Source organism: Microtus ochrogaster, linkage group LG5 (genome assembly GCF_000317375.1).
Source record: "Microtus ochrogaster isolate Prairie Vole_2 linkage group LG5, MicOch1.0, whole genome shotgun sequence".
Lineage (NCBI taxonomy): Eukaryota > Metazoa > Chordata > Mammalia > Rodentia > Cricetidae > Microtus > Microtus ochrogaster.
The window spans coordinates 45,371,554-45,387,360 of NC_022031.1; the positions used below are offsets into that span (position 1 = coordinate 45,371,554).

Here is a 15,807-nt window from a genome sequence, read left to right on the forward strand (position 1 = left end):
TGTGTGTGTGTGTGTGTGTGTGTATGTGTGTGTGTGTGTGTGTGTGTGTGTGTGTGTGTGTGTACATCTTTGTATTTGTTTCCGTCTGTGGGAAGAAGCTTCTCTGATGATGGCTGAACAAGGCACTGATCTATGAGTATAGCAGAATATCATTAAGAGTCATTTTATCACTGTCTTTCTTCTTTTTTTTTTAAAGCTTGGTTAATATGCGTTGCTATTTTTTTAATATTTATTTATTTATTATGGATACAATATTCTGTTTGCATATATGCCTGCTAGAAGAGGACACTAGACCTCATTACAGATGGTTATGAGCCACCATGTGGTTGCTGGGAATCGAACTCGGGTCCTTTGGAAGAGCACACAATGCTCTTAACCGCTGAGCCATCTCTCCAGACCCTGTCTTTCTTCTTTTTTAATACTTTTTCTCCCTTTTCTTTTAATAGTATTTGGTTTCATCTTAGCTCTTTGGGCTATCTAGTCTCTGGATCTTAGTCACCAAGCAAAGCCGGGTATGGGTTCTATCTCATAGACTGGGCCACTCAGATATTACTTCATTATTCCTACAAGCTTTGCCGGATTAAATTTAGACGTGTGTTTATTATCTTCAGTTTAAAGTCATATAAGCTGCTAAGTTCTTTGGTGTCTACAGAAGAATTTACACATTATCTTTCTGATCTAGATTATATTCAAATCAAAAGAACATATGGCTAGAATCTAAACTGGAAGAGACAGCAATATTAAAATGAGAACAGTAGTATTCTTTTTCTTCCTTTATGTTATAGGCCACACTGATTTCATTATGGGTACTTTATATAGTTACTGATCAAATTACTCATTTATTTTAAAATCTCTCTGTGTAGAAAATAAAAGTTTCTCATTTTGATCACTGAAAACTTTAAACTATCAAATAAATGAAGCTATAATTTGCATCATTTATTTATTTGTATGATATATGCACTCAGGGACACTTCAGTTCAGACAAGATTCTATTTATAGCAAAGCATATGTTGTCTTTCTTATTTTAGTCAGTGAGTTAAGCAAAAAATCATGGAATCAGCAATACTTTTCCCTGGCTTTTCCCAAACCACCAAGACCAGGAAAGAAACAGAGATCACTACCTTCCCAGTTACGAAACAATACAGCTCCTGTGAGTATATGGAAATATCATGTATATATTAATAACTACTACTTAGGAACAATAATCTTGCAAAGTCATAAATACATTGCTAACTGCTCTGTGTGGGTGAGGGCTAACATGAGTCCTCTCACGGTGGATATATTTTACATAATTGCCACCCCTCTTTCATTATTGTTCATAGCTTATTGTATGCTAACTGCTCATTCAGTACTCGCACCTATAATATTTTGTTTACAGAGTAAGAAAAAAAAGTCAAGATACTTTAATTCATAATTAGTGTGAATAGCTAAAGGATGTTCCCCAGATATAAACCCTCACAATAGGGTCATTATAGCCTCTCCTAAGAATGAAGAGAGGTTCTGATGTGTCATGCATCCCTGGAGGTCTCTAACAAATTTTAATGTTAAATCTTAAAGAAAAATTGTGGTTCCTCTAAATTGAAAGCAGACCACAAGTAGGGACATAATTGCTCATTACTTTAAATTATAATGAAATTCAGTTTGGAATAGACTTTAAAATCCATTATTAATCCACTGTTTTTCAAAACAGATTTTGAAAATATTCAAAAATATTTCCATTTGAAATTAAAATATGTATGTGGTATTTTACTGCTAAAGGCTATATAACATCTTTTTTTCCTTATTATTCTTACCAATATTGAGGTAATTGATGAAGAAAAATTAGGAATTCACAGACCACCATTATGGATGCACCGTTCTCTGATGAGAATTTCCGAGAGACCATCCGTTTATTTAGCTGCCAGGAAGGGTCTTCCACCGAAACCATCTCGTTCTGGCAAGGGGGAGTCTAAAGTAGCAAGCCCACACAAAACTTCGTCTTCAGAGAAAACAAAGAAAGAAGAGAAAGTGAAAAACGGTGAATCTGAAGCCAAAGAGAAGACAGTGTCAAAGAAAACCAAGGAAGAAAGTGCCAAACAAGTTGTTAAGAAAAGTTCAAAGGAATCCCAGAAGGATAAGGTGTCAGTCTCAGAATCTGACAGTGTAAAGGCTGATAAAAAGAAAGAAGCCAAAAAAGGTAAGAAGGAACCAAAGGATAAAGGATCCCTCTCAGAATCGGAAGGTGAAAAGGCGAGTGAGAAGAAAGAGGCCAAAAAAGGTAAAAAGGGGACAACGGATAAACTGTTACTCTCAGAGTCTGAAGGTGAAAAACCTGGCGAGAAGAAAGAAGCCAAGAAAGGTAAGAAGGAACCAAAGGATAAAGGGTCAGTCTCAGAATCCGAAGGTGAAAAGGCTGCTGAGAAGAAAGAGGCCAAAAAAGAGAAAAAAGGGACAAAGGAAAAAGACAAAGCAGCCTCAGAATCTGAAAGTGAAAAGCCTGGTGGGAAGAAAGAAGCCAAAAAAGGAAAGAAGGAGCCAAAGGGTTCCCAGGATACACCTGCTGATTCAGAAGCTGACCAGCCTGGTGAAAAGAAAGGAAACAAACTTACTAAAAAGCCTTCAAAGATCAAAGAGACGCCTGTAGATTCTGAAACTGAGAAGGGAGGTTTAAAGAAAGAGGCCAAGAAAGAAAGCAAGAAGAAGGAAAATAAAAAGGAAAAGAAGGCAGGAGATTCAAAGGAGGATGCTAAGAAAGACAAAAAAGACAAGAAGAAAGACAAGAAAGACTCTGCAGGTGATTCCCCTGACTCAAAGAAGGAGGAAAAGAAGGCAAAGAAAGAGAAGAAGGGAAAGTAGGTCTTGGATGAGAACTCAAACTGTACGTAGAACTCCAAAGTATATTCAGTGAACCAACCTCAGTAGTCATAGCATGAGCCCATGAGATAGAAGAAGAGTGCAGTAAATTAATCAAATAAGTTTTAGAGAAGAGAAAACACAATGTGAAATGAAAATATAGCCAGTGTTAGAAAAACAAAAGGACTAAGAAAAATACATAGGATTCATTGAACAACGTGGAAGATACCTATTCTAAAATTGTAGCTACGGAGTTTTAAAAGTAAAATCACTAGAAACATTCAAGAATACACAAATAAACATCCAGAAAACATAGATAGAGAAACAAACAAAAAGAAACAGTATTCAGTAAGGACTTTGTTTAAAAGAAAAAAAGAAAAAAGGAAGGAAGGAAGGAAGGAAGGAAGGAAGGAAGGAAGGAAGGAAGAAAGAAAGAAAGAGAAGAACTCCAAGAACGCTTGATGCTGTCTCTAGATTTAATGATGTAAAGCTAAGTTGAGTTTGTACAATTAAAGAAACAAGATGGCCAAGAAAATCAATGTTTATAAAATAGAGTTTGAGCTGAATAAATATTCAAGATGGTTTTAGGAAGAAGACACAGAGGAGGAAGGGAGGAAGGGAGTGAGTGAAAAGGCAGGAAGGGAAAGACTTAAAAAAAAAAAAAGACAAGACAGGCAAGAACCATCATTCTAGGAAGAAGACAAAGAAAACCTCGAGTTTGCAGGACTGTCAGAGTTTGAAGTGACCACAAGCTTGAACCACTTGTAATTCCTGATGGACATTCTTGGTAAGTTAGATTTGTGTTATTTTAATCCAAATTGGACTTAAAATAATTTATCCAACTGCTAGCTTAAACCTGATACTTAAGGTTCTTATACTCAACTGTTACTTTTATTTTAGATTTTTATTTTATGATATTTGGATCTTCTAGTTATAAGAAATGCATGCCTATCATCAAACAAATGGCTTATTTTAAAATGTCCATTTAAAGGTTAAGAGAAATGCAAAGCATTTTGGTACAGAGAGATTGTGACCTTAAAGTTACAATAGCATGTTCTAATAGAAGAAATTGTGCCACCTTTCTTTTTAAAGCTGCAAAAAAATTATCAAAACTCTTTATATAGTTAAATTCAGCAGCTGGCTGACTTTGTCTTAGCATCTTTACTTTTCTACCCCTATCATTTTTGTTATTACATCTATTCTTGAAGTTTTATGTCACTTAATCCTATATTTTAACCTAGTACTGACTATCTATAACTGCTCAACAATGCCCTGATTGTTTCTGATATTTGGTAGTTCCTAATACAACAACTATGTAGCTATTCAAAATTTTCTGTGAAGGTTTATTTTGAAGGTAAACATATGCCTTCATATCCACATACATATATATCGATATGCTTACAATAGAAACTGCCAAACTTCCAAAGAGCTTATAACATTTTGTACTCATAGCATTTTGTTATCACCACACTACTGTAGACAGAAGTTTCTGACCTGCCCAGTCCCGCAGCTATTCAGTCCCACAGAACACATGAAAGTTTATATTAACTATAAACTGTTTGCCCTATTAGCTCAGTCTCATCATTAACTAACTCTTACAACTTAAAATAACCCATAATTTTTGTCTATGTTTAGTCACTTGGCTTGCAACCTTTTCTTAGTAAGGGATTCTCATCTTGCTTCCGCTGTGTCTGGCTAGTGACTTCCTCTCTGCCTTTCCTCTTCCCAGAATTCTTTTAGTCGGGTCATCTCGCTTGTACTTCCTGCCTGGCTATTGGCCAATCAGTACTTTCTTAAACTAATGAGAGTGACAATTCTAATAGTGTACAAGTGTATTATCCCATAGCACTTTGCCTTTCTTCACTGCTGTCCATTTGCTGTATTTTGTTCACCCAGATAAAGATGTACTGGTATTTCCTTGCTCCATTTTGGGATTTTTTCATCAGGTATTCTCTGGAAGATTTTACATTTTGCTTTTGGGATTATACATAGAAGTCTTTGCCAAGATCCTTGTTCAAAACGTTCCCTTTTCTTTTTCTTATTATGATTTTATAGCTTTCAGGCACTAAATTTAAGTCTTTTATTCACTGTAAGTTTATATATATATATATATATATATATATATATATATGAATTGAGAAAATGATCTGATTCATCTCTTGTGCATATGGATCTTTAGTTTATCAATCAGTTTATTAAAAAGGTGATTTTTTTGTATACCTATGGCATTGATATAAATGATTGTTGACTGTACAACTGTATTGCAAACTCGGTGTTCAGTGTTCTGATGGGTCCAACGTTGGTTTGAGTGATAATTTTCCTCAGAGGGATCTGAATTTGAATACTTGCCCCCAATTGATGGTGCTGATTTGGAGGTTTGGGAGATGTGGATTTTCTGGAGGAAGTGTGCCACCAGGGTTGGGTTTTGAGAATTTAAAGACTTGAGTCAATTCTAGTCTGTTCTCTCCTATCCATTAACTCTGATGTAATTTTATGTATAAGTGTTCAATTTAACTCTTTGGCACAATAATATGTAGTTGGGTTTTGAGAATTTAAAGACTTGAGTCAATTTTAGTCTGTTCTCTCCTATTCATCAAATCTGATTTAATTTTATATATGATATAAGTGTCCAATTTAACTCTTTTGCACAATAATATGTAGTTCTCCCATTTATTTTTATTGAAATATTCATGGTTTTTTTTCTATTGTACTTCTGTGAACTTTCTACAAAAGCTATTAGACAAGATTACAAAGGTTTACATCTACTCCTCTAACCTTTCCTATAACTTCATGTGTCCATTTTTATACAAATATCATGTCATGTTAATTATTATAGGCTTTTAATAATGTATAATTTGGGGTATTAGAGTAAACACAGCTGTGATCCTTTTGCTAAAGATGTCATTGTTTTGTTCTTTTCTTCCTGTTTATATTATTTTAACTTGAGAGGAATTGTTTTGCAGTCCAAACTGTCTTCATTCCTATGACCTTAATGACTAGCCCCAAGTACTAGAATTACATGCAAGCACTGACATGTCTGATACTAGCCATCATTTTTGAGTTCCTTAATACATGATCTAAAAATTGCACTTGTGAACTAATACTCTGACACCTTTTAAATTAGTACATCAGAAAAGGACATGGATTTGTTTCTTCGTACCAAGGTCTTGAAGCTCACAGCTGACTGGAATTTTGGGTCAAGGGGATCTAATACCATGTTCTTTAGTCCTTGAATTCTTCAATTCATGTGTATATACAGGCACATGGACATATATAATGCAATATTACAAATTAAATCTTCATTATCTTCCTTCTATGAAAAGAATCTATAACTCAGAAGAGAATGCAAATGATGGAGGCTATCAAACAAAGGAACAGGAAATTTGGCCAAGGCAGCAAATATCTATTTAGACTACTTATCTGCATAGTACCTCTGATAAGTAGTACTGAGAGAATATTTAAATGTACTCACCAAACACAGACTCATGCATACTACACATGCACGTATGCGTGCGCACGCGCACGCACACACACACACTATATTAACCACTTAGTACATCCATACACATATATGTATATGTTAGCATGCTAACTGGTTAATTTGCCTGCTTAATTATGAAGCAAAATATCTGTTGTGTTTTAAATTATAAATAAGTTAAATTATATTTTACTAACTTGTGATTATAACAAAAATAAAACATAATCCCTAGGATACATAGGTAACTATACGTTTGTATATAAGTCTTCATTAGTTCTTGTTTTGGCACTTTTGTAACTTTTGTAGATTTTTTTTTTTTTTTTTTGGTTTTTTGAGACAGGGTTTCTCTGTGGTTTTGGAGCCTGTCCTGGAACTAGCTCTTGTAGACCAGGCTGGTCTCGAACTCACAGAGATCCACCTGCCTCTGCCTCCCGAGTGCTGGGATTAAAGGCGTGCACCGATATTTTTAAAAAATTAATCACTCACCCATACGCTGTAGTATAATTATATGTAGCTATACTACATATAATTCATATGCATTATATTTGTTAGTCTATATCTTATACTTACAATGACTTGCCAATATCATGATTGTGTGGTATATATTAAATATATGAAGTAGAATGCAATTGAAATAAAGTATCTCTTTTAAATGTTTTGAACATATCTTATAACTAATTTGTTTTCTTAAAATTAAAATTATTATAGTACATTAACATTAGTCAACATTAATGCGAGTATTAGGGAACATTAGAAAATAAAGATGGTATTTAGAAAAGGGGCCCATGGTTACGACAACAGGGACAATCAGTTCTAATTTAGAAGGAAGTTGCATTTAAAAGCTTAACTTGTGTGTTTGGTTCTAGCCTGGCCTTTAATGGCCTCGCAATCTCTTTTCTGAAGGGAAAAGGAGAGGAAGTGGATCTCAGGAAGATGGGAGGTGGTGGCGAGTGGAACTGGAGGAGTAAAGGGAGGAGATAATGTAGTTGGGAGGTAAGAAATGAGAGAAGAAGAAATTAAAATAAAAAGGCTTAACTTTTCTTGTATTAGCTGAGTTCGAGGTCATCCTTAGCCATAAACATTAACCATGCCCCAATAACATTCTATTGTTCGAAGAATAAGGAAAAATGAGGATACGAAAATGAACGAGATATCACCAGCTCTGCAAACAAAAAGCAACAACAACAGAAATTAATAACATCATTTGAGAAGTACAGCAATTCCCTGGCAGGAGAGATGTAAAGTTTTATTCAAAATCTATGGTATGTACTGAATTTAACTGTATTTACTGATTGCAACATCCAGGTTAGCTTATTACTGATGTCCTTCCTGACTTTTGCTCACTAAAATTTCCTTCCAGTCTTTGTAAAAATGTATTGATTTCTGAGAGGAGTTGAAATGTTTGTAAGAGACTATCAGCTCAGTTGTGTGGAATTAAAATTGTGGCTTAGTATCAATACTATGGGAAGGAATTCAGTATGATGAAATCCTTTGCATGGGAGATTTGTATTATGACTGAAATTAATTTCTAAGACTATTGAGAGTGAGAAACAGTGACTGACTTTTTCCATCAATATCTGTCTGCATATACTAGTAGAACTAGAAATAGCAGCAATATTCCTGTATCTAAATTTTTATTTCTAGCTCTCAGAATGTATCTCCCATTTATGAGAGGGGGATGAGTTGCTTAATTTTAGGCATTTTGAAAGGTTAACATAATAATATTTCATAAAAGAGAATAAATGCATTCAACCAGAAAATACATTACACAAAGAAAGAAAAAAAATTGATCTATATAATGATCCTATATTTTGATATCTCTATTGGTCATATTTTATGCTATGCAGTAGTTATTAAATTACAAAAGGATTACAGTTGATAGTAAAATATTTCTATTCTTAGATCAGCATACACTGCTGATCTAAATATGTGTCAAGAAGCTTATACTATTCCCTAATAAAAATTACAAAAAATCATACTTAAAAATAAGAAATCAGTCAAATTAAAAAATTGACCTTAACCCGGATACTTTTCCTTACTTTTGGGACCCTACTCATCATACTGCGTTGCTTGCACAGTCTTAAAATGAGAGATGGTGTCTAGTCATAGTAGAACTTGATATACCCTGTTTGTATGATATCCATGGGAGACCTGTCCTTTTCTAAATAGAGCTAGAGAATAGTGGATTGGGGGACAGAGGGGAAGTGGAGGAGAGGGACTTAGTGGGGAGAAGAGAGGGAAAACTGCTGTTAGGATGTAAAATTATAATAATAAAATTCATTTTAAAAAGTAAGAGGGTAGTCAAACAAAAAATTAATATATTTCAAATATTTAATTATTTAAATATTTAAATAATACTTGTATATTTAAATATATGCTATTAATACTTATTTAATTTGTTTCCATATGAAATTAAGTAGAAATCCCTGAAGAGAAAGAATCTGTAATATGTATCATTTCAAATGTTGATTCTCTGAATGACAAGAAGCAGTCATATCAATCTATCACTGCCCATAAGAATCACTGAAAACCGTGAAGCAATAAATACTAAGCATATTATGGACAGCCAATTCCACCAAAAATGTCCTTTACCTGACTCCTGCATGTCTTCCTCTGAGTCTAGTTGGTGACTCTACCTTTCTTCTTCCCAGAAATCTCTCTGTCCCAAAGTTCTGCCTGTACCTTCTGCCTAGCTATTTGCTATTTAGCTTTGCAACAAGCCAATCAAAGTGATACATCTTTAAACAGTGGAAAGAAATATTCTGCAACAAAAAATACCATTTTTTTCTACAGCATATAAAGTATACTTATGAAAACTGACCTTACATAGACACTTAAGAATGTTCCAACAAATCTTTAAAAAATAATCTTTATCTACAAAGTAGCTACATTAAAACTCAACAGAATGCACAAGTTTCTAATTTTGGGGGAATTAGTAGATATTTGTATGTTGTATAAGAGATTAAGATATTTTAATTAAAAATAAACACTAAGTAGTAAACTTGTAGATCTAACTAAATCAGAGTAGGAAATATAAATTATATATGCATTTTTGAAAATAAAAACATGAAGGCCTAATTTTTTCAAAAAGTTCAATTTTCTAAATGTAAATTGTAATTAAATGTAAATTAAAAGTCTGATATCAATTCAAAAATATCAGAGATGAGAATTTAAGTCTTACATTAGTAAGATATGATAACAGAACAAAAAGAATGTTGCTGGGTAGTAAGCAATTTGGTGCAATCCTTCTGTAGTAATATCTACAATGTGTATATCTAGAGTCACAAGTGTATCAATGTGTTAGGTAGGTATTTTAGAGTAGAGACAACGTCTGATAGAGTCATTATGAAATATATTCCAGAATATTCCTACCCAACACTACTAGGGTAATACAGAAAAGGTATATACCTCTTTAAATCAACAATAAAAACATAAAACATTGATTAAATAAAATACAACAAAAGCTAGATATGGATAAATAATACAAGCAAGGACATAACATAATTCACAAACGGATAGATTGACAGCATATGATAACTTTTAAAAGATTAAGAATGTATACTTTGAACTTTTGAGATAAAGAGATTCACATAAACATGATTGAATTCTAAAAGGAAAAAATAAAAACAGAATTTATTTCTGTCTCTTGTGGAAGAGAAGTTCTATGAGAGAGACAAAAATTTGTCCTCATAAAAGGGGGCCACTTGGGTCTCCATCAGTCCAGACAGCTGGGAGGGTACAAATGCCTATTCTACTTTTAGTGTGATTCTTTCATGTCACATTATGTGCTATTTGTTTTTGTTTTTTTTTTCTCCACAAAAGTAAAATCACAATATTCAATAAACATCTTGGTAAGTGTTTTTAAGGGTTGGATGAAAATGTAGTATGGCAGTCTTCCAGAAAGGATATACATATCTATAATGAAAACATCTCACAATTTTTTCCAAAGTAAAAAATATATCTGCCTGATATCATACACAAAATCTACTGTAACATTAGAGGGTAATAAGTCAGCACTCACTAAAATCATCTAAACTTGCATTTAACCACTGCAACATTCCTCTGAAGTGATTTAAAAATGATATGAGATACAAACACAGCACCTCTGCCTGACACGTACCTTTTCAAACTAAAATCTATTAAGTGCATTCTTGAAAGCTTTTGAATTAATCTCTAAAAGAATGAAATATAAGGTAATAAGTACTTGGAAAATCACTAAAAGACCAGTGCATTCTAACAGTCATTCATTAACAATCAAAACTCATTCAACCACAAGCAGATGTCTGGTTGATGTGACCTTTCACACCTGCAGACCCATCTTTGTTGAGTCGTTTTCTAAAATTTCTTTAATTGACTCGCTAACCACACAGTGAAGAAAAATTCCACAAGATCTAGACATCGGCCTCTATGTAATGCATGCAGGCTCATGTTTTCCAGTTTACACACCTTGGATCCCTTGCTAGGTTAGGATCAGTTCACATGTCATTAACACCAAGGTGGGGATAGTTTCTCTGTTGCTTCTGCTTAATTATATCAATATTCTCTGTATTCTAATCAGAAGAAATCATTTAATACAATTTTAAGGCCAAAGAGGGTGCCTTTAGATATTTGGCCTTTTGGCTCGGGTTGTCACTCTAGAGACACTGAAATCTCCAAATTGGTTTTCCTTTGGTGTTGGGAGCAGTGAGACCCCAGATCCTGAATTTCTTGTAATCCCCTGATCTGAGTGCCTACAGCTGCTCTGAGCATGAGACCTTCAGGAGTTCCTGATGGCAGGAGAGTGGTTTCTGGTGGGTTTGGCTGGGGCGTGGCTATCCCTATATACTCTTCCCCTGAACACAATAAAGGGGCATTCTTGGGGAATTCAAGGATGACCCGTGTCGCTGTCTCTCTGTCTGTGTGTGTCTGTGTATTTTAACCTCCAGGCCCCTTGCCCGAAGCTCGCGAACTGGGTAATAGCTCACAGAGCGCAGACACAGGGGCACCGTGCGCTGGCACTTTGGTTACATTGTCAGGTGATTTTGCTTTTCTTCCTCTCATCTTGGATATTTATACATAGTTTAAGGAACAGGCTTTATTTTAGGCATGCTGTTATCTTTCACATAGCTTCCACTAAGTTGATTAAAAGTTGTGACCTTTCGGCTTGAGAGGTGATTTAAGAGCATTTGTTGTCTTATGAAGGACTTTATTTACTGCTTCTAAAACCAGTTTCATGAGTGATGACACCATCTTCTAGTTTCTGATGCCATCCACACATATGTGCACATGCATGCTCACCTTACAGACACATATTTACACATGATTACAAATCAAATACATTATCAATGAAAACAAGTTTGTGATTTAAAAAAAATGTCAGGGAACGATGTGGTTCCTGTTCAGTCCATAATAAGTATTTTCCCCAGAGTTTCTGCTGAAGATTAGTCATGAATGAGAGTGAGTAGTCAATTAAATAAGCAGATGCACACATGTGAATTGTGTGGGTACACTCTCAATCTAGGATCCTGAAATGCTTCATCTCCTAGAGCCTAGAATGTATTTAGTATCTAGCTGCAGGTTCTTGGCCTATGTAGTGGTTGATGCCAGATAAAAGTTCCATTTTGTAGAAGTGGCCTTGAATCCTATCAGAAAGTGGTTGGTTACTCTGTGGTATTTGTGTCACTTTTGTCTACAATGACTGATTACTGGACTTAACAGGGAAGTTGTACAGGTAATGACACAGTGGTTATGACAGCACGCCCAAGACCTGAATAAGACAAAGCTAAATGCAACATAGATGGGAGAGCTAGTGGCTATGTCTCACCCCTAGCTATGTAGCCAATAGTTCTTAACAGCTTCTGGGAAAGGGAGAGTTAGTATTCTTTAAGGGTTGGTAGGACATGCTTCAGTAGATGGCAAAATACAAAAGAGTTCGTAGACAGCAGCATTGTAATTGATGGGTTTTAATAATTACAAAGGCAAAGAATTGTTTGGATATGAAATAAAAGTGGATCTGTAAAGAGTTTAGGGGAAAGGGTGAATGCGACCGAAGTATAAAATATTGTAAAGACTATAAAAATACATATTAAACCTTAATAAATAAAATAAAATAGGAGAAGAAATTGTGAAATACCAACAATCTAAATAAATGCCAACCTCAAGTCATCAACTCAGAAATGTCAAAAAATGTGCACAAAAATTTCAGTATTTGATACCTAGATGCCGAGGAGAAGATAAGGAACATCCCACTTATGCATGGTGAAAATGACTTCTCATTTTCTTTGTTGTCTAGACTTATTTTGCATAAAACAGGATGATGTGATGTTGAGTTATTTTAAGAATTTAAAGAATCTTTTAAGAGGAATAAAAGCAGAATGCCTTCAAGTGAAAATGGTCCTTTTTAAAATGAATGTAAGTGTGTAAATTACTTCCATGAGAAGTCACACCAAGAGAATTAGATTAAAAGAGACTTTATTTCTCCAGAATGTAAGCAATTACTGTGAGTTCAAGGTCCTTTTCAAAACAAGAATTACCTTCAATTAAACTCAGCACATACTATAAGTCATGGTTGAGAGTAGATCAGACCCTGTAATTCAAGTGTGTAACGTCTCTTTGCAAGTATTAGATTTTGATGAATGGAAATCTGGCTTGTTTTCCAAGATTAATTTTCTTCTCCTTTCTTTGATGAAATCATAGGTGTCTTATGGTTATGACTTTAATATAAAAATAAATGCCAGGGGAAAAAAAAAGTCTTGTTTTAGGCATCTGGTTAACTGATGTTAGTTTATTAAAAGCATAACTGAGAAAACATAAAACACTCAATTATTGAAGGTGTGGAGACCGGGAAAGTGCTTGCTGTGGTACAGAGTCAAACCATAGAATAAAGAAGTTCCAGTGTTGACTATCAGTTTCTGCGCCCCTGTGTGGAGAAGAGTACCGCAGCTGTAGCAATGCTGAGGTTCACTCCACTTTCCTAGAGATGCCTGGAGATTTAGCCATGGAGAAGGAGCTAGAGCACACAATGATGGAAAACCCTGAATGATTACATAGGGATGCTGTGAGGATTAAGGTTAAGATAAAAAACAGAACGTCTTTCTACCCTTTTCAATGATTTTATTCCCTACACACTTCCAACCAAATGGGGAGGGGGGAGGGAGGGCTTGCTAGTACTAATTCATATTGATTACATTTTCCTCACTTTTCAGAGATATAATTATATGATACTTCTCATGAGCCTATAGAGTAAAGGTTAGTCATACAGTGCAGCAGTTTTAAATAATTGATTTAGGAAATTTTTCCTCCATGTTCCCTGAACATGACATCACCTTAACTACCCATTTATCAGCCGAATGAGCTCCACTAATCTCAGGACCTCACTCTGCTGTGAGGCCCCTTTGTCTCCCACTTACACCAGTGTTGAAGAAGTGGCAGAATTTTCCTGGATGCAAAAACTCTGTGCTAGAATACTCTAAGAAAGATTCTCAGATGTATTTACTTTATCCTGGTCTACTCCTTTAACTCTGACACTTATTTAAAGAAGTTTTCTTTTTGACTGAATGCTCCAAAAATCCATTTTCTCTTATAATACTACTAGGAAGGAAAAGGAGACAGAAAGAAAGGAAACAGAAGATCCTAGAAACACTAATTTCTGTTGTGATATATAAAGCCCGTAGCATTCCCAATTCACCTGCTAAAATTGCCTTCATATTTTACTCTTCCAGAAGTTTGGAGACTGGTGGAACAGAAAATGTCATTTCATTGTGATTACAATGTTTGTCTCATATTTTAATCATTTCCCAGTAAGTCTGAGAGTAGGGGCATCCACTCTTTTTAGGTAAATATTCTTTTATCTTTGCTACTCAGTGTGAATCACTTATAAAACGTCAGTGAAACAAAATCTGCATCATATGAACAAATTTGGCAATAGCTTAATAAACTTGAAATTCTTTTAAATTTTACATGTTTTATTTTTTTGATCAGTAAAAACATTTTTGTTGTATTTCAGATGTTTAATAAACCATGCCTTTGCCTAATGAAATTCTAAAACATAAATATAAAGTCAAAATATCTTGGATTATTAAAGGAAAGGTTTGGGCAAATTCTCAAAATGTTAGTGAAGAAACATAGCTGAACACTACAAAATTCTGAAAACAGAAAATCAAGTATCAGAAACTCAGGACACAGATTAACCTGGAGCTTTAAAAACTTTCATTTTCATGCTCTCTGAGCACATACTTCTTAAACTTGTTTCTTTGAAGTTGAAGGGTTTGATGTAATTCTGCGGGAATGCTGAAATGACGTGGCTTCCCCAATTGTGGCCTGAATGGCTTCCCTCATCACTATCCTTCTTGAGTCAGATCTAAATTTGAAGTGGTAAAATGTAGTTTCTTAGAGTCAACAGAATATGCATGCATGTGTATATGTGTGTGTGTGTGTGTGTATGTGTGTGTGTGTGTGTGTGAGAGAGAGAGAGAGACAGACAGGCAGACAGACAGACAGACAGAAGCAAAGAAACAGACAGAAAGATTGAGATTACAATGCTTAAGATACTATAGTTTTTGCTGCTCTTTCAATGGTTAAGAATAATGCATTCTATATTAAGATTGCTGATACAGTCGGGCGGTAGTGGCGCACGCCTTTAATCCCAGCACTCGGGAGGCAGAGGCAGGCGGATCTCTGGGAGTTCGAGGCCAGCCTGGTCTACAGAGCTAGTTCCGGGACTGTCACCAAAGCTACAGAGAAACCCTGTTTCGAAAAACAAACAACAACAACAACAAAAAAAAAAGATTGCTGATACATTGGCTAGAATATAGTACAGCAATTAGTTGGAAATGATTGACTGAAAACTGTGTTATTAATTTCAGTTCAATGCTTGATATAGAGCAACTAATTTATGTCACCTTATATTTAAGGTTTTATAATTTATGTTTAACACTAATACTATGGATTCATTTGGGTGGAAGACATTTGATAAAAGTGAAAAATTTAATAGATAACATTTGTAAGCTGCATGTTAAATAAATATCATGAATAATAAAAAAGACAATGAAAATAAAAACACTATCTATTGCAATGCTAGCTCCTATTCTGAAAATATTGTTTCAATTCCTCATTGGATAAATTATAATATTAATTATAATAGCATAATTTTATATCTGATTAAACTGAAACCACATCCCAACTTTCCTATTTAAACAGTTAATACTTGTTCCTCTTGAGTAAATAGAAGAAAATGCAATGTGTGTGTTCTTGTATGTGTATGATGTGGAGTTTGTGTGTATGGCAGAATTAAGTCTAATTTTATCACTATTTGTTATATTTTACAAAACAATGATAAACTATTTCAGTTACTAATGAAAAACATTTCAAAAACCTATTATATTCATTAAGTACTGAAATATGGAGAACATTTAGACAACCTCCAATATGGATAATAACTTAGACATAGTTCTTTAGTAAAGTAACAAGCACTTGGAAGAACTTAAATCATGGGTAGAAATTATGTCATCAAAATCAAA

The 15,807-nt window shown here is 34.4% G+C and overlaps 1 protein-coding gene across 3 annotated transcripts in view; it reads left to right on the top strand.

Moving 5' to 3' along the window:
- The window catches only part of Cylc2 (cylicin 2), a 9,373-nt gene extending 6,158 nt beyond the window's left edge, over positions 1 to 3,215 (top strand). For 2 of the 3 annotated variants that reach the window (XM_013351836.1, XM_013351835.1), the window contains exons 3-4: positions 1,029 to 1,150; positions 1,804 to 3,215. In XM_013351836.1, the coding sequence (XP_013207290.1) occupies positions 1,849 to 2,835 (987 nt within the window). In that variant the 5' untranslated portion in view covers positions 1,029 to 1,150; positions 1,804 to 1,848 and the 3' untranslated portion in view covers positions 2,836 to 3,215. The remainder of the gene's footprint in view (positions 1 to 1,028; positions 1,151 to 1,803) is intronic. The other variant, XM_013351837.1, reaches the window with a different exon arrangement.
- Positions 3,216 to 15,807: the final 12,592 nt, after the last annotated feature.